Source organism: Phyllostomus hastatus, unplaced genomic scaffold (assembly GCF_019186645.2).
Source record: "Phyllostomus hastatus isolate PE091 unplaced genomic scaffold, TTU_PhHast_1.1 phas_contig_29, whole genome shotgun sequence".
In the NCBI taxonomy this organism is placed as follows: Eukaryota; Metazoa; Chordata; class Mammalia; order Chiroptera; family Phyllostomidae; genus Phyllostomus; species Phyllostomus hastatus.
In genome coordinates this window covers 43,676,677-43,700,009 of record NW_025333835.1, presented here as the reverse complement: position 1 = coordinate 43,700,009, position 23,333 = coordinate 43,676,677, and the positions used below count along the sequence as shown (strand labels likewise).

The window sequence follows — 23,333 nt, the reverse complement described above, 5'->3', positions numbered from 1 at the left end:
AAAATTTAGAGAGGGGTAAGGAAGGGAGAAAGAGGGGGAGAGAAACATCCACTGGTTGCTTCCAGTATGTGCCCTGACTGGGCACCGACCCCACAACCCAGGTGTGCCCAAAAATCAAACTGGCGACCTTTCCGTGTGCAGGGCACCCCCAACCACCCGAGCCACCCCAGCGGGGGTGCAGACGCTATCTTTAAAAGGACCTATACGAGGTCACTCAGAGGCGAGGTTCCTACTACCCGGGGGGGACAGTCAAATCGGGCTGTAAGTACATTTCACAGTTGTCCAAACGCCTAGGTGTATGTGTTCCTCTGCAGGGTCTAGGATGCTCTCATTTTCCTTGAAATTCATCCTTTACGGTTCACGCCCCATCTCAGTGTGACTCCACTCTGTGACTCAAACCCAAAGACCAGCTCATTAAACATTAAAAGTAAATGTACTCCTTCCTGTAAGGAGTATTTCGGGGACAAGTGCGAGTATTAATAGGCTATATGCCACAAGGATTTAATTTTATTGTTTACCTCGCTTTATAATTATGGGTATATTACATTTTTAATGAATTTACTTGTTATCATGCTATACATATCCTCTTCTAGACTACCTGTGTGATGTGGTAGTTACTTCTCATAGATAAATACATATATACATACACACACACACATATATATATATTTTTTTTTTTTTGCTGGAGAAGACAGTGTATACTTCTCAGGCAAGGTTTTCTTATTTCTGCTTAAAATCAAACTGAGTTTCAAGGAGAAGAATACAAGCATCCCAGTTTATTTAAATCAACAGTCAGCAAAATCATTTTGCCTGGCTTATCTTTGACTTAAATAACGTTGCTAAATGATACACGCAACCCCGACAGAATGTGCATTTTCTGACGTTCTCTGATGATAAGATAGATGTACACACTTAAATCGCTTCACCTCACTGTTTAGTTAGCAGTGACATCTTAGATTCAAGCTGACCGCGCCGAAGTGTCACGCCACAAGTGAAACAGTCTGTGCCATTCTGAAGCTGTCGGTTACATCAGAATGCTGTCCTACCTTCCCGTCCCCGAACACTGGCTCTTCAAGCCTCAGGCGCCACCGCGAGCACGTGTGGCTTTGCAAGGCAGTGGCGGGAGTCTGGTTGTGTTTTCCCACCGGGCCGGCGCCGAGGCCTGTTGAATGCCGGCCCTCGTCTGTGGAGTCGGGCTTTCTGAGATGAAGGTCAATGTCAGTGAGACGCTGTGCCCATTTGCTAAGAGCCCGGGTAATAAATCCCAATAGGTAAACACAGGGCTGGAGGTGATCTTTTATTCCCCAGAGAGATCTGCAGTTGGGATGGTTGGCCCTGGATGGACTTCCACCGGAACGCACACACGTTGGGAACTTGGACCTGTGACTTTGAAACCCTAGGAAGCAAAACCCCTACTGAGGACTTCGGAGTGTTATCTTCTCGCTTAGAAGGGACGCAGGAGCAGGCCAGTTACAAGGTGCAGCCTTTCTGCAGAAGATGCTACCATTTGCCTTTTTACAGGAAACATGCTCTGAAAGAAATTTTCTAGACCATCGCTGAAATCCAAAAGCCTGCACCGGGCCTTCCGCAGCAAGTCCCTGACGGTCCCCAGCCTCCCCGAGGGGCGAGGACCGCGGAGCAGCGAGGACCACGGAGCAGCGCCCCAGGAGAAGGCACCGTGACTTCCGCGCCCAGCCCGTGCGGTGCGCAGCGCGCGCTGGAAGAAGCGAACCCCTATTCACGTCGGCCTGAATGGGTCGGTGGAGTTCGAAAATTACGGTGCGATCATCAAGTCCGACGTCGCAGCTGTGCTGTCCCCAGGGCCACTGTCTAGAACAAACTCCGCTCATTCACTGCCCGGTAGCAGGACGAGGAGCAGACGCGGAACATCACGGGCAGGCGGGCGGCGCCGAAGACGTTGCAGGACTGGATGACGCGGTACCCTTCCCCGAACCTGGGGCCTTGGCACCACTCGCACTTGGACACGCTGCAATGGAAGAAGCGTTGCGTTAATCCGCGGTCAGTGTCCGCTCAGAAGAGACACTCGGCTGCTGCTGCACAAGACTCAGAGTAGTGGGACGTGTGACCTTCATCATCACTGATCTTACCGTCTGATCGAGGGGCTAAGGCATATATATATATACAAGTGAGCAGGTGAACGGTAAATAAATAAGGGAGCCCTGACTGGTGTGGCTCAGGGGGCTGGGCGTTGTCCCGCAAACTGAAACATTGCTGGTTCAATTCCTGGTCAGGCAACATTTTAAGCAATGCATGTGTGTGTGCGTGTGTGTGCGCGTGTGGTGGGCTCTGCGTGTGTGAGTTCACAGTAAAACTGTCCTCTGAGCCTGCAGTGAAGGAAGGACATTTTAAATCCTTTACAGCACATTTTGGTTAAAAGGGCTTCGTGATTGCCTTACCACTTCAGTAACACTTGAATTTTCGCCGGGATGGCATCGTAGTATTTGTGCAGATTATTTTTCAGAAAGAACAGCGAAGCAGCTTCAGTGAGGCGCTGTGGACTGTTCAGAGAGTTCTCTTTCCAGAGGTAAGGATGAGTGAAGTTATTATCAAATCGGATTTTTTTCAGGTTCAGCCTCAAAATCCCAGGCGGAAAAGACGTCAGGTCATTCCCGTCGACCACCAGCAGTCTGAGTGACCTGCGGACAGAGAGCACCGCACTTGAACAGGCGGCCATGCAACTGACGACACTGAGGGGACAGTCCGCCCCAGTGCTCCTTAAAACTAGTATTATAAAACTCAGTAACGATAAAAGATAAGGGTTTAAGTGCTCCCTTAGAATCAAGAGAATCAACTTAAAGAGCAACTGACCCAAGATACCACTGTGCAGAAAAGTTCGTGTGTGGGAACCGTAGAATCGAGCATGTATTTTGGGTCCTGCGACGTGTCATCACCACATAGAAAGAAACAATCACAAACACAGCAGGGTGCATGGATGTTGCACCACAGAAAACAGACCGTGTGTGGTATAATGACACGAAGAAAGAGTTTATTTTCATAGACCAATTGAACATCATTACCTATTTTTTTCATTTAAGTCCAATCAAAACAGTGAAACTACCACTGTCCAAAGGTGCCACGCTGTGTTTTGACTTTGCGTCCCCCGAGTCCCCTTGGTTTTCGCTGTGCCAGTTGCTTCTTCCTTTACTCAGAGAGAACCAACACTACTGGTCTTCTCATCTTTTTAAGCCCTTGTGTTGATGTGTTTTCTGCGGTCACTTACCTCCTTTCTACCTAGTGCTCAAAAACGGTCAGAAAAGGATCTAGTCATGAGAGACATAACAATCAAACTGAGAGCTGATCCACCTTGTCAAACGGATCAGGAGTGAAGACGCTGATAGGACCAGCTGGCTGCAGATTTTCCACGAAAAGACTTGAGGTAACAAGCAGCTCTGGGGGCCTACAGATTCTCATTTGCATTCTAGGGCCCCGTCTCTTGTCCACGCAATTTCAGTGCCTGAAGACAGCAATGCTAAGAAGACGGTCCCTCGGTCCCTCTGGCTGGCTTCATCCCCACCCCCCACAGCCCGACTACTGCACTTCCCGTCGTCTGGGGAGGGGGAGCCAGAGAGGGCCCCCCCCCCCCCCCGCTCTGCTTCGGTCCTGAAGGGGAGAGCTGGCAGGGTCACCTTCTCCCTCTACAGCAAGCACGACCGAGGGGCCGAGGCAGAGAGCCCTACGAGGATCAGAGCAAGCCCAGGGCCCTGCAGAGACATGCGGCGGAGTGTCCCCAGGGCACCAGTGGATGGCGCTGCCCTGCCTGGGCTGGCGCACCTGGGCTGGCGCACCTGCGAGGCCCCACCGATAGGGGCCCACCCTTCCTCTCAGTAAGTTCTGGGGGCGCTCAGGAGGTGATATGGCTTGCAAAGCTAAACAGTCTTTAAAGAGCTCCTTGCTGAGATAACGTGAACATCCCGGGTAGCCCCAAACCTCCTCCTGCTCTGCCCCGGACTCTCTCAGCGCCCTGAACGGTGCTCCGAGGCGTCTAACCTGAGACCTGCGCAGGAGGCAGGGCGGCCAGGAGAGAAAAGCAAACAAAACACACGACACAGGATTCCCGAGGCCAGCGCTGCTTTATTTCTCTGCTGGGGCAAGAGAAACATGAAGGTTCAAATACAGCACGTGCACACACACGCAGACTTTCTTGAACCAGAATACATGATTTGTACAACTAAAAAATTAAGTGCATGAGCTGAAGAAGAACATGGTATTCGTAGAGATCTGAGTTAGCGACGAAGGAGAAGAAATTACTGAAACAGAGCCAAAACACTTTAAAAAAAATGACAAGTTCTGGAGAGCGGAGAGGGGCCGGAGGTGGAATCAAACACCAGTGGCCGGCGCCCTCGTCAACCCCGCCCACACAATGGAGCCCGCGGAGAAGCCCTCCAGCAGGGGGCTCCCAGGGCCTCCAGGAGGGGGCCCAGATCCCGGCACTGCACTGCACTGCACGCAGTGACCAGCTCCACCCTCCATGCGGACAGGAGCTGCCCTGTTCAGGCTCCCACCCCCTGCATCTCCTCATCTGGCCATCGATGTGTATTTTTTTAGTGTATGTGCTTTATAGTAAATTGGGAATCGGGAGAGTAAATGGGTTTCCAAAGTTCTGGGCGCTGCTCTGGCAAATGAATTACACCCGAGGAGGAGGTTGAGGGGACCTCTGATTCACAGCCAGACAGAGGGCCGGGCGACAACTTAGCTTGGGGGCAGTCTTGTGGGACCGAGCCCTTAACCAGGGGGGTCGAAAGCCACCCCGGCAGAGTGTGTCTGCAGTGAGACGGACTGCAGGACGCCCAGCCGGTGCCCAAGGATCTCCTGGTGCACCCGGCCTTACCAGAGCGGAACTGAGTGCACAGCACTCTAAACAAGTTAACAAAAAACAAGACGTACTCCTAAGAATAATCTGATAAAATTCCTGAGGATCAAGGTAATGAGAGAATCATAGTCTTTCCAGATAAATAATAATAACCCCTTAAAGAGAAAGAGGAATGGAACTGGCCTCGGGCACCTCGCCTGCCTCTCGGGAAGCTGCAGGAGGGTGGGGGATGGAGGTGGCCCCGCCCCGGGGACATGGGACACGCTGTGCTGCTTACAAAGCTGTGAGCGCTCAGTGCTAAATATAGTCTTTCGATAAAGAGACAGGATGACAAGAACAATGCTAATGGCAATCCCAAACGAAGGTTCCTGAACTGTTTCAGCAAAACAGGTAATTAGGTCAGAGGTGGATGCTATGAGTAAGAAAGCAGGACTAGAAAGCATTCTAGGGTCCCCACTACTGGTGGAGTGCCCAGAGGGGGACACCCCAGGTGGGAGGGGATGGCAGCTTTTGTCTTGCTTTTCATAAAATAGTAAAGAAACATGTATGTATGAGTTTTGGGAAAGGAAAGACAGCTATTAACAAACTGGGAAAGTACTGTTGAGTTCCAAAATTAACAAGGAAGAAAAAAAGAAAAACAATGTCCTAAAAAATTAAATATATATATATATATATAAGAAAAGGAGAAAGTAAATAAATAGTAAATGCAAAGTAAAATGGAAGGCAAAAAATATATCAGTCATAACAAATGTGAACACTCTCAATTCCTCTATTAAATACAAAGATTGCTACGTGGGAAATTAAATAACTAGTATAAATATTAGGAAAGTGTAGAAAAATTATCTAGTTTTATTGAAGATAACATTACACTTCTTGAAAACCAAAGACAATTTAGTAAAACTCAACTAAAACTGATAGATTTTAAATTAATGTAAAGAAATACATAGCTTTTCTCTATTCTGTACTGGCAATAGTCAGCTAGAAATAAAACTTAAGAGAAAATATTACGTTCCCAGGAGCAACACAACTATAAAATATTTAGAAAGGTTAGTAAGAAATATAAAGTATAATGAGTCATAAATTCTTATAAAGAACATAAGATCTGAACAAATGAAAAAATATACTATATTTTAGAATGAAAAGACATTATCAAAAATATTAATTCTTCAAAATTTATATATAAACTCAAGACAATTACAATTAAAATCCTAACATTGTGTTTATGTGTTATGGGTGAGGAGGGACTTGGAATGATATCAAATATCTTAAAGATCATGATCTAAAGACAATAGTTAGATTTTATTGAAATCTAATCTTCCCAATAATTATTAAAAATTATTCTAAAGTCATAGTCAAAATAGTACAGCACTCACCTAGAAGGTTACCGGTAAACTTCAGAGACTTTTTAAAAATTAATGTGAGAAAGAAATGGAGGTTGGCATTAAAATTATATTCTGTATTATTGGCGTTTTTGTATGTATTTCCTTACATAAAATACAACAACCACAGGCACACACATAAAAAAATGGACAAAATAACTCGTCATTCTATTAAGTGGTCATCAGTATTGTCCTTTAAGTAATTATTCATAATGTTACGTCCTAAAAATAATGTATGCCATTTAAATTACATTTTAGTCAATGTTAGGCTTTACGTATATTTTGTGGTTATTAAATAAATGAATGATCTCTATTTTCCCCATCAAATCATCACCAAATAAGCCCTCCAGGAGCAAATGATTTTGTGTGTACTTACTACTTTCAAAATACCTGAGTAGCTGGATTTCATTCGGAATAACAGCAATACTATTGTAGGAAACATTAAGTTCCTCAAGATAGGGCAAGTAAAATAACCTTAAACAGAAAGAGAAAATGAATTGTAAAAATGGTTATCTATTTGTTTTAACTAGGCATAAATAAGGCTGTTCAAAGGTTTGTCCATCTGCCCTGGCTGGTGTAGCTCAGCGGATTGGGCTCGGGCCTGCAAACCAAAGGGTTTCTGGTTCGATTCCCAGTCAGGGCACATGCCCGGGTTGTGGGCCAGGTCCCCAGTAGGGGATGTGTGAGACACAACCACACGTTGATGTTTCTCTCCCTCTCTCCTTTCCTTCCCCTCTCTCTAAAAATAAAAATAAATAAAAATTTTTTTAAAAGGTTTGTCGATCTTCTTCATCCTTTCAAGGAACCAGCCCTTGGTTTTATTGATAATTTGTATTTTTTTAGATACTTATTTCTTCTATTTTGGCTCTGATCTTTATTACTTCCTTTCTCCTATTCACTCTGGGCTTTGTTTTTCTTTTTCAAGTTCCTGTGAGTATTAAGTCAGATTGTTTATTTGAGATTTTTCTTGTTTCTTGAGGCAGGCCTGTAATGCTATGAATTTCCCTCTTGAGACTGCTTTTGCTGTATCCCAGCCAGGTTTTGGGTTTCTCTGTTCTCATTTTTATTTGTTTCAAGGTATCTTTTGATTTCTTCCTTGATCTCTTTGTTAGCCCACTCACTGTTTGGTGACATGTTATTCAGCCTCCACGACTTAGTGTGTTTTTCGGTTTTTTTCTTGTAATTGATTTCTAGTTTCATACCATTATGGTCACAGCAGATGCTCGATGATTTCAATCTTCTTAAATTTATTGAAACTTACTTTATATTTTAAAATGTGGTCCACCCTAGACAATATTTCATGTGCAGTATTTTGCTGCTTTGGGGTCAAATGCTCTGAAGACATCAACTAAATCCATCTGACCTAGTGTGTCATTTAAGGCCACTGTTGTCCTCAGTGAGTTCCTGACTGGAAGATCTCACCCCTTCCCGACTCTGGGGCTCCGAGCTGGGGAGCTTGGCTTGGGGCTGAGGTCCCCCACTTCTCAGAGGGAGCGCGCCATGAGGCAGCCCATGAGAGCGTTTACAGGAGCTTAGACATTATAAAGACTAATTTTTTAGTTCACAGATTAGGGAATTGAGGTCAACAATGATTAACTGCCATCTATGTAGCTGGTAGTATTATGTCTAACACAACAACGAAAAACAGGTCAGCTACTTGAAAGAGAATGAGAATTATCAAATAGCTAAAACGTTGCTAGGTGCTTTCAAAAGGGGAGTTGATCCTGTTCTAAATCATAAGCTTTTTATTTCTCTGTTTATGATTTCCAACTCTCAACCTTACCCAGGCGGAAGAGTCAAAATCAAATTAAAGGCGATGTTGAGAACTCTGAGGAACCGAAGCTGCTGGATTTCCGAAGGGATTGCTTTGATGGGGTTGTTCCTCAGGATCAGTATTTGTAAATACTTCAGACAGAATATCTGAGGGACAGACAAGAGAAACAAACGTGAGCAGAATCATAAGGTATGCAAATTTCTATTTGTTACGTCTTATAAACCCTTTGACCAGATGTAGCAGGGCCAGTACAGCACCATGAGTTGCCTGTATCAAACACCTCTGGAAAGCCGTCAAAATGACCGACCAGCGTGATACATAAAATAGTGCAAACTACTGCATTCATCCACCCTGACTCAGGTTTGGTCCTTCTCTGAATGGGAAACTCATCCTGTTCAACCAGCCCGTGGTCTCATGAGACACGACTGTGCAAAGAGGGAGGGAGGGAGGAGACATCTGCAGAACGAGACGAGGAGATGGAATTGACCGTCGCAGTCGGCGGGGTGTCCGATATCCCAGCCAGCTTGTGTCATTCTCCCATCGTAGCGATTTCACGTACACTGACTTTTCGCATAACACTTAAACATAAAATACACCATTTAAATGGAAGACCTTTGTTCCATGATTAATATGTTTGTCGCTCTCTGGTGAATCACAGTGAGAGGTCTCACATCAGCTGACCTAACCTCGGTGGAATGGAGGGTGCTCCTCTTGCGATCAGAAGCGGAAGTCCTCCAGGTTTGTTTTTCCTTTTCAAGATTGCTTTGGCCCTTAGGAGCCCCTTGCATTTCCCGTGACCCTAGGATCAGCTTGTCACACTCTGTAAGGAAGGCAAGTTGTGATTTCCACAGGGATTGCAATGACTCTGCAGGCCAATTTGGGAGTACTGCCAGTGTGAAAACATGGAGTCTGCAGACCCACGAACAGGGGATGCTTTGGCATCTAAGTATGTTTCCTCTGATTTCTAACCATGTTCTGTAGTTGTCACAGTAAAGCTTTTCCACTTTTGTTAAACTTACTCCTAAATATTTTATTTTTTCATATAAATAAAATTTCTTACTGTCAGGCTTGCTTGCTGTTATTTTTTAGAACTACAGTTGGATTTTTGTACATCGATCTTGTGCACTACAACATTGCTGAGCTCCTTCCTTAGTTCTAACGTAATTTCAGTGCATTCCTTAGGATTTCTATACATAAGACATGTCATCTACAAGTAGAAATCGTTGAACTTCCTTTTCCAATTTGGGCGCCTTTTATTTCTTTTTCTTGCTTAGCTGCCGTGGCTAGAAAGTCCAGCACAATGTTGAGTATAAAGTGGCAAGAGTAGACCTCTTCACCCAGTTCCTGGTCTCGGGCGGAAAACTGAGGCCTTCCACCATTAAATATCCCATGAGCTGGGGGTGTTGGCAGAGGCCCTTTGTCAAGTTGAGGACAACCCTTTCTACTCCTAGATGTTGAGTGTTTTGGTCACGAAAGAATGTTAAATTTTGTAAAACCTTTTTTTCTGTCTCCATGGAGATAATTGTATAGTTTTTCCCCCTTGACTCTGTTAAAATGCTGTATTGCTTTGACTGATTTTTGTACGCTTATCCAACCTTGCATTTCTGGGATAAACATCCTTTTGATCATGGCATAAAACCCTGCTTTTGTGTTGTTTTGTTAGCATTTTGTTGAGGGTTTTTGCATCGATATTTATGAGATGCTGTTCTGTAGTTTGCTGTTCTGCCCATGGCTTCGTCTGGTTTTGGTATCAGCGTGTTACTGGTTTGACCAATGCTAATAACTGAAAGCCGTTACAGCATCACATTACCTGGCCACTAACCTTTGTTTCCAAAGCTTCTGATTTAAAACAATAAACGCATGAAGAAGTTTACTTTCGGTTTTATTCACAGGGAGGGGGATACATACAGTATTTTACATACAGCACACAATTATATATTTGAGAGCCTGACTGTAACACAGTCTTGGAGGATTATATCACGGCACTTCCCGAGAAAGATGTGCTGTACCTTTTGTACTTCTGAAAATAAGCCTTTTCGGCTGCAATCCAGAGTAGATTTACCTTATAGTAACTGCAGGGTACCATGTACTTATTTTTTATTATAATTACTCATAATAAAAATTATTCTCATATGTACAGTAATAAAAGTGGACTTACCTCTGTAGGAAAGGAACTGATGTCATTAAATGATAAGTTAAGATATATCAGCTGCAAAGCCAAAGGTGTTAAGTCTGGACAGTTCAGGATAAAAAAACCCTGAAAGAAAGTGACAGTGGAGAAGAGGTTATGAACAATGCACAAAGTATCTCATGCGAGGTTTAAGAATCTCACATCGTGAGCCACAGTGGTTCCATAATACACTGATAAGCCTGCACTCACCTTCCATTCACTCATTTTAGCCTGTCAGGGTAGTAGTTCCTTAAACACGTAAGCGATGGAAACGCTAGGGCATATTGTGTGTAGTTGGTACGGTGACGTGTGTCTGACAGGACTGCAATTAATAACGGGCACACGTTTTACCGAGTGCTCACTACCTGCTGGAATATAAATAGTTAAATGTGTTTTCCATTTCATTTTGCTTGTCACCACCTGGGTTTTTTCATGTCTCCACTTCTGCGGCACGAAGGTAGGAAGCCAGGAAAATGCCTTGGCTCGTGGAGGGGGACACTGAGATAGACAGACAGTTGAGCAAGGTGGCCTCCACCAGCACCCAGACTCGCCTCCCCTGCAGCGACACTCCCTGAAGCATTAAGTGGCCCCCCTGAAGCATTAAGCGGCCCCCCTGAAGCATTAAGCAATGACTAGTGCCCCCCCGCCCAGGAGAGAGAAGGATCCGGAAAGGACACACCTGAAAATCTGCTGAATGTTCATCCTACTGAGACCCTCCCCTGAGACATCCCCTAGAACTGCCACCTTTCAAAACCAGATAAAAACCCTTAAGACCAAGGACCAGTGCATGCGCAGGGGCTCACACTCTCTCCCTCATTCTCTCTCTCTCTCCCCCCCCAGTCTCTAGAGCAGGCCCCGACCTTTCCCTGCTTCTTTCCTCGGTGTGTGTCTTTGCTGTTCCTTCTCCTAAGCTCTGGAGGTAACCAGAATAGCTCACCCCGGGCGAACTCCCTACACCTGTCCCCAAGCCTCTGTACCCTGTTTCCTGAGTCCCCATAGTCTGGCTGGCTGGCTTCTGCTGCCCCTGTGGCTCTCTCTCAGAGGGGCCGAGGCAGCCCCGTCTAGGCTCGGCTCTTGCTCTTGCCTCCCATGGGCCGAGGCAGCCACACCCAAGGTCACTCCTGCGGCTATATCCTCGCCTCGCCTTTCTTAAGCCCGTCCTTTGTTTCGCTGTCCCCAGCATTAATGAAAGCACTCTCAAAATCGCCCGGGCACATGTCGGGAAATCTTTCCTGCACAGAGTGAAGAGCCAAGAGCCCACATTGCCACCAACATTTCTATTCCCCGGTTATCTTTCTGTTATTTTGACATCCATAGAAAAGTTCTTGCTTAAATACACCAATTTCTGAGAGACAAGAACTTACGTCTTGTTATAGATTAAATGTTTGTGTTCCTCCAAAATCCACACGATGAAGCCCTGACTCCCAATGTGATGTTTCCTAGAGGAGAGACCTTTGGGAGATGACGAGGGTTGGATGAGGCCCTCGCGGGGGAGCCCTGGTGAAGGGCGGGGCCCTTGCAAGAGTGAGAGAGGACTGGAGCGCATGCGTGTGTGTGTGTGTGTGTGTGTGTGTGCTCTCACGCTCGCTCACTCTCTCTCTCCCCCCCACGTGACCACGCAGCAAGAAGAAAGCTACGAACAAGAGAGCTTGCACTAGGAGCCAAATTAGCTGACATCTCCATCTTAAACTTTCTCACCACAATAACTTTAGTTAATAAACGTTGTTTAAGCCTCTCAATCTATATGGTATGCTGTCATAGCAGCCTGAAGGGACTACAGTTGAATGGTGCCTCCAGGATATTTAATGCCCCAGGAAATATGGAACATTTGTTTCCTTAAGGATCATAGAATCAGTGGAAACAACTGAATGGACCGAAGAACGATAATGATGGAGGGTCAAACCGAAGCTCGCCGTGAGGGGACGTATTGTTGCCAGTGTGTCAGGCTCTGGTATATGTACTGTGTAAGAATAAAGAGGTCCATGGCTACAAAACCTTAGAGTGAACGGTACTGGTTTCATGGCTGTGTGGGTACTGCACAAAAGTAGGCGTTCTTTCTTCCTATTATTAATGACCATTAACATCCATTTATAGTTATATTATTTTATGTGCTTGTATTTTAAGTAATATAGGAAACAAAAACTTTTACCAACTAATAATAGAATATTCACACACACACACACACACACACACATTCCCACCTTTACCAGAGTCCTTTACTTCTTGAGGCTCTGGATTGCTGTTTAATGTCTAAAGTACTCTTTTTAAAAAGCATTTCATATCAAGCAACACAAGTAACAAACTCACTCAACTTTTGTTTTTCTGGGGAAAACTTCATTTCTCATTTGTCTTTGAAGGGTAGTTTTGTGGGATGTAAAATTCTTGGTGGACAACTAAACTAAGTTAGAAAACCGAAAGCAAAAATAATTTCCAGTGCAACAAAAACTGCGCCATTAAACAGTCGCCCTACCTTGAGGTTCAGCGCGTTTCTCCCGTATATTTGACAGTTGACCACAGCCAGTTCGGTCATGGCTTGTATGGCCTCGTACTGCGTTGTCACGACGGTCTTGTACACATCACGGCGCTTAACTTGGGCCTCTGCCTCATTCAGTTTTCTAGTTTTAATGAGACCTGCACAAACAGAACAATACACGAGACCAGTGTCATCACTGAGGGGGAGATGCGGAAGGGACTTGTGACAACAGTGGGTGTCCCGGTAAGTGGCTCACCTGTGCTCGCACCCTGCAGGAGACCCCCCCATGACCCATGACCTCCCCCACCACCCCATCTCTGCTGGTTGTGTTGCCAACGTGGGTGCTGTCGCTGCTCTTTTTAACGGGATACAGCACAAGTGTCTTTCACAAAGAAAACCACGTGCTCATGTATTTCCGCCTCAGTCATTTGGATTCCATTAATCTCAGTCTTTATATACTATATATAAAAATACTTTAAAATCTTTTACAGTGAATTACGTAAACAACTTCTTGCTTCACAAAACTAATAACGGACATCACGTGAGCATGACTCGAGATAGAAATTACCTCCCGAGGAACCACCTCAGCGCTCTTCCTAATGTTACCTAGATGCACGATCCCAATGCCTAATGTAATTCGGCCCTTCCCTCACTTTCAAGACTTCCACACAAGAAATGAAAAAGGAAGGAAGCCAAGCAACTCAGGAGTGACGCAAACAGAGATCGCCTAAATCCACTTTATCGCGTTCCTGCAGATTTCACTTCCCCTCCGAAACAGCCCGTGCTGGTGCCAGGAGCACACGAGCGGCGGGGAGGAGAAGAGGGCGACCTGCGAAGGAACTCTCCTTAGGGTATCAGCAGATTTCTCAGCAGAAACCTACCCCTGGGAGAGAGTAGAATCAAACACTGAAATTACTGAAAGAGAGAAATAACTAGCCAAGATCTATACCCAGCCAAGTTATCCTTTAGATATCAAGGAGACGTCGACATTCCCAGACACACAGCAGCTGAGGGGACTGACTTCTAAAAGAGCACCACTGCAAGATAATGTGTACTGAAGGGTGTTCTTCTGTCTGAAACAACAAGACAAAAAGATACAAAACGATGAGCAAGACAACTAACAGACAGACCAGACAGCAGGAAATTACAACTCTTATTCAGAATAGGGGTCAAACACTGAAATATAATGGCAAAGTTAAAGGAGGTAAAAACATTTTTAAAAAGAGAAGACCGTAGCGACTACAATTCAGAAATGAACTCACAGCATGAAAAGAGATCACTCGTGACCACAAAAACGTAACAGAGGCAGTAAAAAACAGATTTTACACAGGTGAATGGAGACGAGATGCAATCAGGGGAAAGAGGACTGTGATATATATATGAAACTTCCTTTTGCATAAGCTTAATGATAACCACCGAGAAAATCTAAAGCGAAAACACACAACCTAACAAAAAAGGAAAGAGAGGAAACGCCACTGAAGACCACCAAACTGAAACAAACAGAAAGTCAAGGGAAAAGAAACAAGGAAGACAGAGCAATAGCAGAAAACAAGGATGGAACGGAAATCCTCATACATCTGCAGTCACCCTCAGCGCACTGAACTAACCGATGAAAAGGCTCAGCGTGGTGGGCTGGGTCACAAAACAAAACGCAGCTCACATCTCAGCTCCAAAGACGCACACGGAGCAAGGTGATGGGGGGGTGGGGGGGTGGATGGTACTCCAGGCAAACGGCATCCAGAGAATAGCAGGTGTGGCCGTACTTTTATCTGACAAAATAGACTTCAAGATAAAAAAGGTCACGAGAGAAAAAGACGGACATTTTGTGATGGTACAGGAGACACTACCTCAAGAAGACAACGCCTTCCATATTGTACGCACCCAACGTGGGGGCACAAAAATGTACAAAGCAACTGCCAGAACTGAAGGGAGGAGCTAACAAAAACGTAATGACAGTGGGGGACCTAAGCACCCCATTTACAGCCACACACAGACCATCTGAACAGGAATATCAGTGAGGGAAAGTCGGTCCACGTGACACATTAGACCTGAAGGGCAAGATCGCCATTCCAGAGCTCTTCAGCCCAGAACGCTGGAGCGCGCACACTCTTCTGGTTCACGAGGACGTTCGCAAGGATACAGACGACACGCTGACCACGAAGCCAGCCTCACAAATTTAAGAAGCTGCACATCATACCAAGCATATGGCTTCCGTATGCTGTCTGAGCATAATGCTTTGAAATTGGAAATCACATGCAAAAAAAGGTGGGGGGAAAACCCACAAATAAGTGTAGATAAAACAATACACTACTAAATAATGACTGGGTCAAAGAAGAAATAAAAAAAGATGAAGAAGACACATAAAGACAGATGAGAATGGGAACACGACATATCAAACTTTGGAAGGACACTCAAAAGCGGTAATAAGAGGGAAGTTTGTATCATTACAGCCCTACCTCAAGAAACAAGGAAGGTCTTAACTATATACAACCAAGCATATTTACAAACTAAACTTCCATTTGTTTCTGCAGAGTAGCGCAGGTTAAAACAGTGGCCGGTGCGGGGCAGGTCGCCAACTCGCATTACTGCGTGTCCATGTGCCCCACCCAGACTAAGATCACTGCAGCTTTTCTGTCCCCAGCCTCGGCACAGGGTTCAGTTTATGGTCAATACTTCAAAAACTGCTGCTGAGTAACGGGCACAAGGAACTGAAAATGAGGCGAGACACAGTGTGAATCGTGCGCGCACACGAAAACACACAAAACCACACAAAACCACGAATACTTTTACAGAGAGATCATCTTACACGCGGCTGTTTATAAGAATGACATGCGCCTAGCACGTACCTTCCCGTGGGGCTATCAAGCTTTGAACCACTTCTAGACTTTCGGTGTCTGTTTTCCGAGTTTCTAGGAAAAAAAAAAAAAAAAGAAAACATGAGACAACCTTTGGATACTTGTGAAAATTCACATGGACACTGTTACGTGTTTTTTTTTTTAATCATTGTTCAGCTTTTCATGAATTGGAGTCATCCATGGAATCTGCCCACAGAGACATCCATGAGAATGGACATTGTAGACTTCGTCCAAATTACCTTCCGAACGACTGTTCTTTCCCACTGCCCACTCGGATAGAAATATGAGATTCTCGGGTCCTCCCAACTCCCTTTTCTGGCTCCCACCACCACCACCACGTGGGTGGAGTGCCCGGTCGGGCCCTAGCAGACCTGCAAGGTCAAGGACTTCCATCCCGCTCTTGGGCCCGCACAGTCCATCTACAGGCAGAGGGCCAGTTCCCCACCCCGCTCAGCGGACCTAAAGGGGGCGCCGCTTGCTTGCATGCTTCTCCCTTCCCTTTGCTCCACTGGACCCCGTTGTCACGGACCCCGCTCAGCTGCATATACCTATTTCAGACTGCCTCCGAGGTTTCCTTGGCAACACTGGCGGTGGTATGGGAAGAGAACCAGGAAAATGAGTGATATTCAGTAGCACCGCCGAGCCTTGCTGTAAAGGGCCGAACCACCGGTGTTGTCCTTGCACAGGCGTCATTCTCGGGAGGCTTGGCCTCACCACGCTCCAGTCGATCAGGGTCTGCTTCACGGTGTAGGCCCTGCTCTTTGACAGAGGTAAGTCTGGGAGGCGCAGGTCCTCGGGTAAGGCGGGGGTGCCTGCGGGAGGGGTGCTGGCACGTTTGGGGAACGTGGAGGAGAAAATCAGGATGTCTTTCAGCGTGCTTTCGACAGAAGAAGTCTTCTTTATTTGTGATGGCTCTCCCTCCGGTCTTCCTGAGCTCTTCGCTCGCTTGGTTTCTTTCCTGAAAACTCGAGTGGAAGCTGACGGACAACTGGGGAAAAACGCGCAGCCAGCAGCAGTGTCGGGAATGTCCCAGTGATCCAGCTGAGGTTTGGGGGACACCGACGCAGTAGCCACTCTTTTTCGTACAGGTACGTGCTCCTTCAAAGAGAGATTGTGGATGGCAACGGAGGTTTGCAGTTGCTTCTTTGAAACAGGGGCAGGAAAACTAGTTCTCTCTCTTTCATCTTGAGTAAACTTTACCCGGGGTAGCTCAATTTTATCAGTTGTGGCTAAACCAGGAAAATAAAAAAAAATAGCACAATTAGATTAAATTTATCAAGGGATCAGGAACAAAACAATAATGTCTTATCAGTCATAGCTTTTCTTTATTCATTCATCCCTCTCTCGCCTTCTAAAAACATTTCTGGATATGCTCACACAGCTGTGGGAACTTCGGTTTCCCTGCCTGAGACAGAGTTTGGGTGAGTAACTAGAGAAGTAACCTGTATTCGATTTATGAAGGGCGGACAACCTACTCTTGGAAAAAAAATGGAGTTGATGGCAAGAAGAGTAGATTGTAAAAGGGAATTTTGAACAGTTTCCACTAAAACTCTGGCAGTGTGGATGGGGAAAATGACTTTGATGAAAGGTTGCTATTTATCATCGTCTCTTCCTTATGTGCAACTCCTTGAGCAAAGACTGTCTTTCTCTTCGATGCCAGGTGTCAGACAGATGTGTCTTTTGAACATGATCCCATTCTGATACTGGCTACAAGGTACCACAAGGTCACTGAGGTCACAGCAGTTTGTCTTCTTTTCTCTCTCGGGTCCAGAAAACGCACCGTGCCTATGTTCTTAGGTGCACCACTATATCTCAGGTAGGTTTTCTTTCCTATGTGACAGAATGGTAAATGACAGTTGTTTTCTGTTGTCTCAGCTGAGTACAATAAACGATGGGGACCCATATATGCTGATGAGGAGATAATAGAGTCCCAAAGGCAAGACTTGCGAAGAGACGGCCCAATAAGTGTAACTCGCCTGCCTGCTGTCTACACACAAGCGGGGGCTAGACCTGGGTTCGGAGAGAGGGTCTTTCTCTGATTAACGCTACTGGAATGCTATGTGTTTCCCTGATCTTTCCGTCCCCGTGGTGGGTGGAGGAAGCTAATTTCCCTTGCCGCAATCCAAGCGAGGGGGAGTTGTCAGGAAACCATTGTTAGGGAACAGGAGTATGTGCCTGTATCAGGAGATAATAACATCTCACCAGACCCCTACCCACCTCTCCTACCAATATCTGCAGAGTAGCAAAAGGTATTGGCTCATCCAGTGTCCAGACAGGAAGAGGGCAAGAGAATCCTTGAAATTCCTTGACCTGGATTTCCTGGTGTTCCAGGAGGGTGCAGAGATTGTTACCTGATCCTCACCTGAACTCTAAACTCTCGGGCTCTTTGTCACTCCGAACTCCTCCACCTACGGAGGAGCCAGAAACTAGGGCTCTGAGGACAGGAGTTCAGAGCATGAGGTGGAAGAACTGATACCACGTGTTGGTCACTCCCCACCGTCCTGTGGCTTAGAGTAAAGACGAGGACTGAAAGTCAGCAATCTCATGAAGTTCCGCTGTTTCAGGATAGAAAGATAAGGTCGAAGCCGCACATCGCAACAGTGGCTGGAGCTGAGACCGAAACTCGTACCCCTGGACGCCCACTGTGGGGCACTCGGCAGTATTCCAGGTTGCCGCAAGTCTGTAAATAATCGTGGGCCAAGCATTCCAAACCGCATGACATTTACAGCTGTCGAGGAGTCTTACGGTTGATAAAGTGCTTTCACCCAAGCTAGTGCACGTTAACCTTCTCTCACAGTTTAGTCGTCAAAAACCCCAGATTTTCCCTGCTGATTTTCATTTCCATCACCCTAGTCTTCATCAACTGAACTGTTCCCTTGACTTGCTGGCATAGCTTGATTGTGTTTTCATCAAATCAGCTGAATCTTATTAACAACAACTCAGATGTATTAGTTTGGTTAAAAACAAATCTGTGAGGGCTGGACCCGTTTCTGCTGACCTGGCTGAGTGACCGCTCCCTGCTTTGCAGTGCGAGTGCTCGCTGCTCTCGTGACCACTGGCAGTGTGAAGGCCACGGGGCTCTCTGATCGCCTCTCTCTTATTCTGGTCAAACCGCGAGGAACACCCCTTCTTACTAGCCACTTTAAATCATTCTCTTCTTTCAAAGTTTACCTTAAACCTTATGCAATCCATCATGCTTGATGAATACAACCCACACGTACTGTTCTTGCTAATTCAACATGCAGCGCCTACCATGTGCCAGCTGTGCACACAGTGCTGCGGTGGCAGTGACACAGAACTACCCTTGCCGGGACCGAAGACCTCACCGTGTAGTTCACAAACTAGGCAGGAAACAGTTATACAGGAGAGTGACAAATGTCCAGCAGGGGTAACTGTGGGAACCTACGGAAGCATAAATGAAGGCACTCTGAGGAGGTGAGGAGGAGAGAGGTATTTAGGGAAGTCTTCCCAATGAGGATGATATGTCTTCTCAATTCCATATTTCCTGGTTGTTGTTTTTTGACATAGTATCCCATGATTTCTTTTCTTTTTTTTTTCCTGGTATATTGAATTTCTACTTTGCCAATAGACTCCTCTTTGCCTCCAGAAGCTACATGGGTCTCCTCTATAAATAAATCTATTTCATTCCCCTCTTCCTAATTCTTCAAGCCTTAGACCGAGTTCCATTCCTGCCCCCATGCTTCTCCCATCTGTGAGCTACTGCTGCCTGCGCTATTAACTGGGCAGACGTTCATGCTGCTCAGTATTGCTGCTTAAGGTTCTCATTTTCTGTGCATCTCATCTTTAAAGCTTAGCTAAGGGTCTTGAAAGGTCCTAGCAGGCAGGGACTAGATCATCCTTGTCACCATCTCCCTATGACATTTTGCATTGTATGCAAATTGTGGATATTTATGTCAGAGCTTTACTTGCGTTGAAATATCCATGTTTATAAATTGCCTTTCAGTCATTTGAAGTGTCCATGCATTCAACAGATAGTTGGAACACTTGCTACATCCAAAGCACTCTGCCAAGGGCCTTTGGAGACACAGGATTACTAGTAGTCTAGGTCATAGGCTCTCTGAGCCACCAAAAGCAGAAGAGCCCCCCTCCCCCAAAAGTTATCCTGCCCCAAATGTCAATAGTGGGAAATTCAGTACTAGAGAATAAACTTCAATCAAAAGGCCAAAGGAAAAACTACAATGAAAGAACCAAATCAGTAGTGAGCAGTAAATTTACGTAACTGTGGGTATTACTCTTACAGAACATTTTGTGAATGTAGAAAAGTATGGAAATGTAGAAACGACATAACGAGAGTTGGTAGGGAAAGTGGGAGAGGAAATTGGTGGTAGTTAGTATAAGGCAAGTTATATACAATAAGGATTAAAGATGTTGATTTAAACACCTTCAACGGCCATGGGTCAGAAGATAATAATTTAACACTGCGAAGCCAGTCAGAGACTAGGTATATGTCAACAGTGTGAACGCTGACACTAAAATAATTAATACGATCAGTGAAAATCAGGTAGCGGAGGAACCCAAAAACGGGAAAGAAGCTACAGGCTAATTTTGTCATTGCTTGTCAGCAAGGAGTCCACGGATACCATACATGGGACAGGAGGGTTAAGGGTATTCTGTGAGGTGGGAGTTATAGAAGTGGCCCCCATGTGCCCTGGCTGGTGTAGCTCAAAGTGGACTGAGCTCAGGCTGTGAACCCAAGGGTCACCAGTTCAATTCCCAGTCAGGGCACATGCCTGGGTTGCAGGCCAGGTCCCCAGTACGGCAACCACACGCTGATGTTTCTCTCCCTCTCTTTCTCCCTCCCCTCCCCTCTCTCTAGATAAATAAAATCTTTTTTTTTTAAAGTGGCCCACAATTTACATATAGCATTTATCACAGAGCAATTTCACAGTTACACGTATGGCTGCCTGACCCCACCGCAGGGGGACCAGTGAGGAGGACTGGCCGGGACCATTCTGCTCACGGTCTCCCAGTCCTAGCCCTGGGCTCACAGTCAGTCAGTCAGTCAGTCCACGTTCTCTGCGGCCGGTCTGTTCCATGAGGTGCCAGTGAACACTGGACTAGCCAGTGCTGAGCCTCGGGTCTCAACATTACTGACCACCACTCCACACGGAATCTCATTTTACACGCATTTCTATTTTAAAGACACCTTGTTTAACACATACTGTTGATTCATTACCCCTGAACTCACGGCCAGCGACACTGCAACTCAGGCCTGAAGGAAGCGTGTCTAACACAGATTTTTCTCTCTGAGGCACATCTCTGTGCTTAAGGAGAGTAGACAGCGCTTCAGCACTGTGCTTGGGGACATTTTAGGCAGCAAAATCACCAACAAAGAGCACAGCTTTTCTTTTTTTCTCCCCCCTCCCCCCAAAACCATGGCACTACACAGACTGGGGAAGGGCAGTTGCTCACAGTATGAGAGCTGGAACGAGAAGGCGGAACACAGCCTGTCCCACCCGAGCTGGGAACGCGTGTTCTCACCACTCAGCACGTCCGCGATGACTAGGAGGCAGCTCACACACACACCTTCCGCACCCCTCCCTGCACCCAGTCACACCTAATGTCAAAGAAGCGAGAAAGAGCTCTGTGTGCTGCCCTGCAGTGCTCCTTGTGGTATATTGTTGGGTTAAAAAGACAAAGTGCAGAATGATACTGATCTGAAGGGTACAAATCAATGTTAGCCGTTAGGAAGATTCGCACCCACAGAACCCACAAATAATGAGAATCGCTTGTACCTGTAGAATTAGATTGGATGCTGTCAACTTACGACAAGCATTCGTCAGGGACTGCTTATTCGTGTCTTTAACTGCGGTGATTCTGAGTTGTGCGGGTTGAGAACTTTCTAGGAAAAGTAGTTAACAACATTGCTGATTAACATACGTACCTGTACGTACTTTCTTATATAAAGGCAACTTAGGGAGCTTTGGAGGTAAAGGTCTTCGAAGAAGAAGTTGTGGGTGGTTTTGCATTTTTATTAATGAGAAGCACTGTTTCTCACAACTATTAAGAATTGAAAAGCTTTTGAATGTGTTTGAATTGTTGCTGAACACTAATTCATTCGAATCTAGATTACATCTTAATGAAAATCATTCCGTGTTAATACTATGCTGAACCCAAGCAGAATTCCTATAAAAGAAAAAGAGGGTAAGAATATAAGTTTTTAAAACTTCTATAGAGAATCCAGGTAAAATGTACATTTATAATGAATACAGAATTTTAAAACATACATGCTATTACCAGTTATTCTAAAATTCCCCTTGTTAGCAAAAAAGTTCAGTCTTCCAGTGCTCTCTCCCAGTAAATACCGGACAGTAGAAAGGATACTCGTTTTTTTTTCTCTATCTCCAAAATGCTATCAGCCTATAAATTTGGGAAAAAAGTTGTTGGTCAAAAGATGAGAAAGTCCCCCCCGCATGACAGTCCCCGAAGACCCACAGTATCTAATATCCGAGCTGTTTTCTTTCTGTAACAAGGACTTATTTTCAATGTCAACCGCTATCGTTAGGGTATAACTATTCCATCCAAACACAGATATAGTCTTCGGTGTAATGAGATTTCTCCAGGACGTCTGTGACAATTAGTACTGTCTAGAAATGATGCCAGCAGGCAGACCCCAAGAACGTGCACTTAGTTTTCAGGGCTACATCTAAGTGCCTACTGCGTCGATATTCCGTTGACGGTCTGGGAGGAAACGCATCGGAGCTGCAAACAGGGGCCGTTTCATCCCCCGAAACGCAGCAGCGCTCACGGTGCGCCCCCTGCCAGCACGTCCCCTAGGAGGTCCCCTGTTTTTCCTCCGTGTTATCTGCAGAGGTGCTGGGAAACATGGGCTCCTTAGGTCTCCTTCGGGGCAGTCAACCGCTCCTCCAAACCGCCGACTCTTCCTCTTTTATCGCGCTCCGTTCCCGTGTGATTTACTCAGTAAGATACCGGTCAAGTGAGGTCGCGGGTCCGCCCAAAAGAGCGCAACGGACGCCCGCCACGCCACCGGTAGGGTGCAGTCTGAAGCCAGGGCGACGGGCGCCAGCAACCGGAAGCCGATACACCTACCTTGCCCGCTGGAGTGCGCAGGCGCTGGAGGGGGGCGGTCCCCAGGGGGGAAGGGGGCGGGGCGCTGCGCCGCGGGGCGGGGTGCGTGCCTACCGGGTGCTGCGAGTCGGCCCCGCCCCAAAGCGCTGTGCTCCGCGTAGATGCGGGGCTGCCAGCGAGGCAGCGGGTAGTGGAGGCTGCGGGCGGTAGAGGCTGCGGGCGGTGGGAACTGGAGGACAAGCCGGCTCCACATGCAGCTGCTGTACGGAACCCCGTGGTGACAATTGTTATTACTATTTTATTCTTAATGGCAGTGACCGCTGTTACTTATTTACTTGTCTCGATTACACCATGCGTAACTCGGGTATCCAGGATCTGAGCCTGCATTCTTCAGGGGGGCACTTGCGCGTGGCCGCTCTGGTTGCTGATTTGGCAGTGTCCCCGGAAAAATCCAACATTGTGTTTTCTTTCTCTTCCTTTCATTCAAACTGTTTTGTCATTCTGACCCTTTTAAAGTTCTTGGATGAAAAGGGATTGTGTAGGAAGAGGGGAATTAAGGATCGGAGCGGGACTTGAAAAGAAACCCATTTCTCACTGTCGTAGTCATCTGTTCTGTGACGTGTCTCTTCTGTTATGGTGTTGATGGACCTGTACCACGTGTGGGTGCAGTGATCAATACATGGCGTGTGTTGCATGGCTGTGCATGTTTCTCTGGAGACTGGAGGGAGAAAGCGCTTGAGAGAACTAACTAGGTATGTGTGCACCCGACTCAGGAAGTTAAAGCAGATGGAGCTTCCTTCC

General features: G+C 46.2%; 2 protein-coding genes across 2 annotated transcripts in view; one reads left to right on the top strand and one right to left on the bottom strand.

The window, feature by feature from the left end:
- Positions 1-1,830: 1,830 nt before the first annotated feature.
- Positions 1,831-22,785, bottom strand: LRRC63 (leucine rich repeat containing 63). The gene is made up of 8 exons (XM_045839046.1): positions 22,647-22,785; positions 15,474-15,536; positions 12,625-12,785; positions 10,143-10,241; positions 7,994-8,130; positions 6,601-6,684; positions 2,418-2,657; positions 1,831-1,987 (listed from the first exon to the last, which is right to left on the bottom strand). Exons 1-8 carry the CDS (start codon positions 22,783-22,785, stop codon positions 1,831-1,833), a joined length of 1,080 nt encoding a protein of 359 aa, XP_045695002.1.
- LCP1 (lymphocyte cytosolic protein 1) overlaps positions 22,699-23,333 on the top strand; it is a 70,198-nt gene continuing 69,563 nt past the window's right edge. Inside the window, exon 1 of the mRNA XM_045839037.1 lies at positions 22,699-22,794. The gene's annotated coding sequence lies outside the window, so the exon portion shown is untranslated. The remainder of the gene's footprint in view (positions 22,795-23,333) is intronic.

What these genes read in the sequence shown, in the direction of transcription:
- LRRC63 (XM_045839046.1), bottom strand. Translation starts at nt 22,785, where the DNA reads ATGTGGAGCCGGCTTGTCCTCCAGTTCCCACCGCCCGCAGCCTCTACC. An exon ending in TCAGTTCCTTTCCTACAGAG is followed by an intron (nt 8,131 to 10,142) that starts GTAAGTCCACTT and finishes TCTGTCCCTCAG; the next exon opens with ATATTCTGTCTGAAGTATTT. An exon ending in AATGAAATCCAGCTACTCAG is followed by an intron (nt 2,658 to 6,600) that starts GTATTTTGAAAG and finishes CTCTGTCCGCAG; the next exon opens with GTCACTCAGACTGCTGGTGG.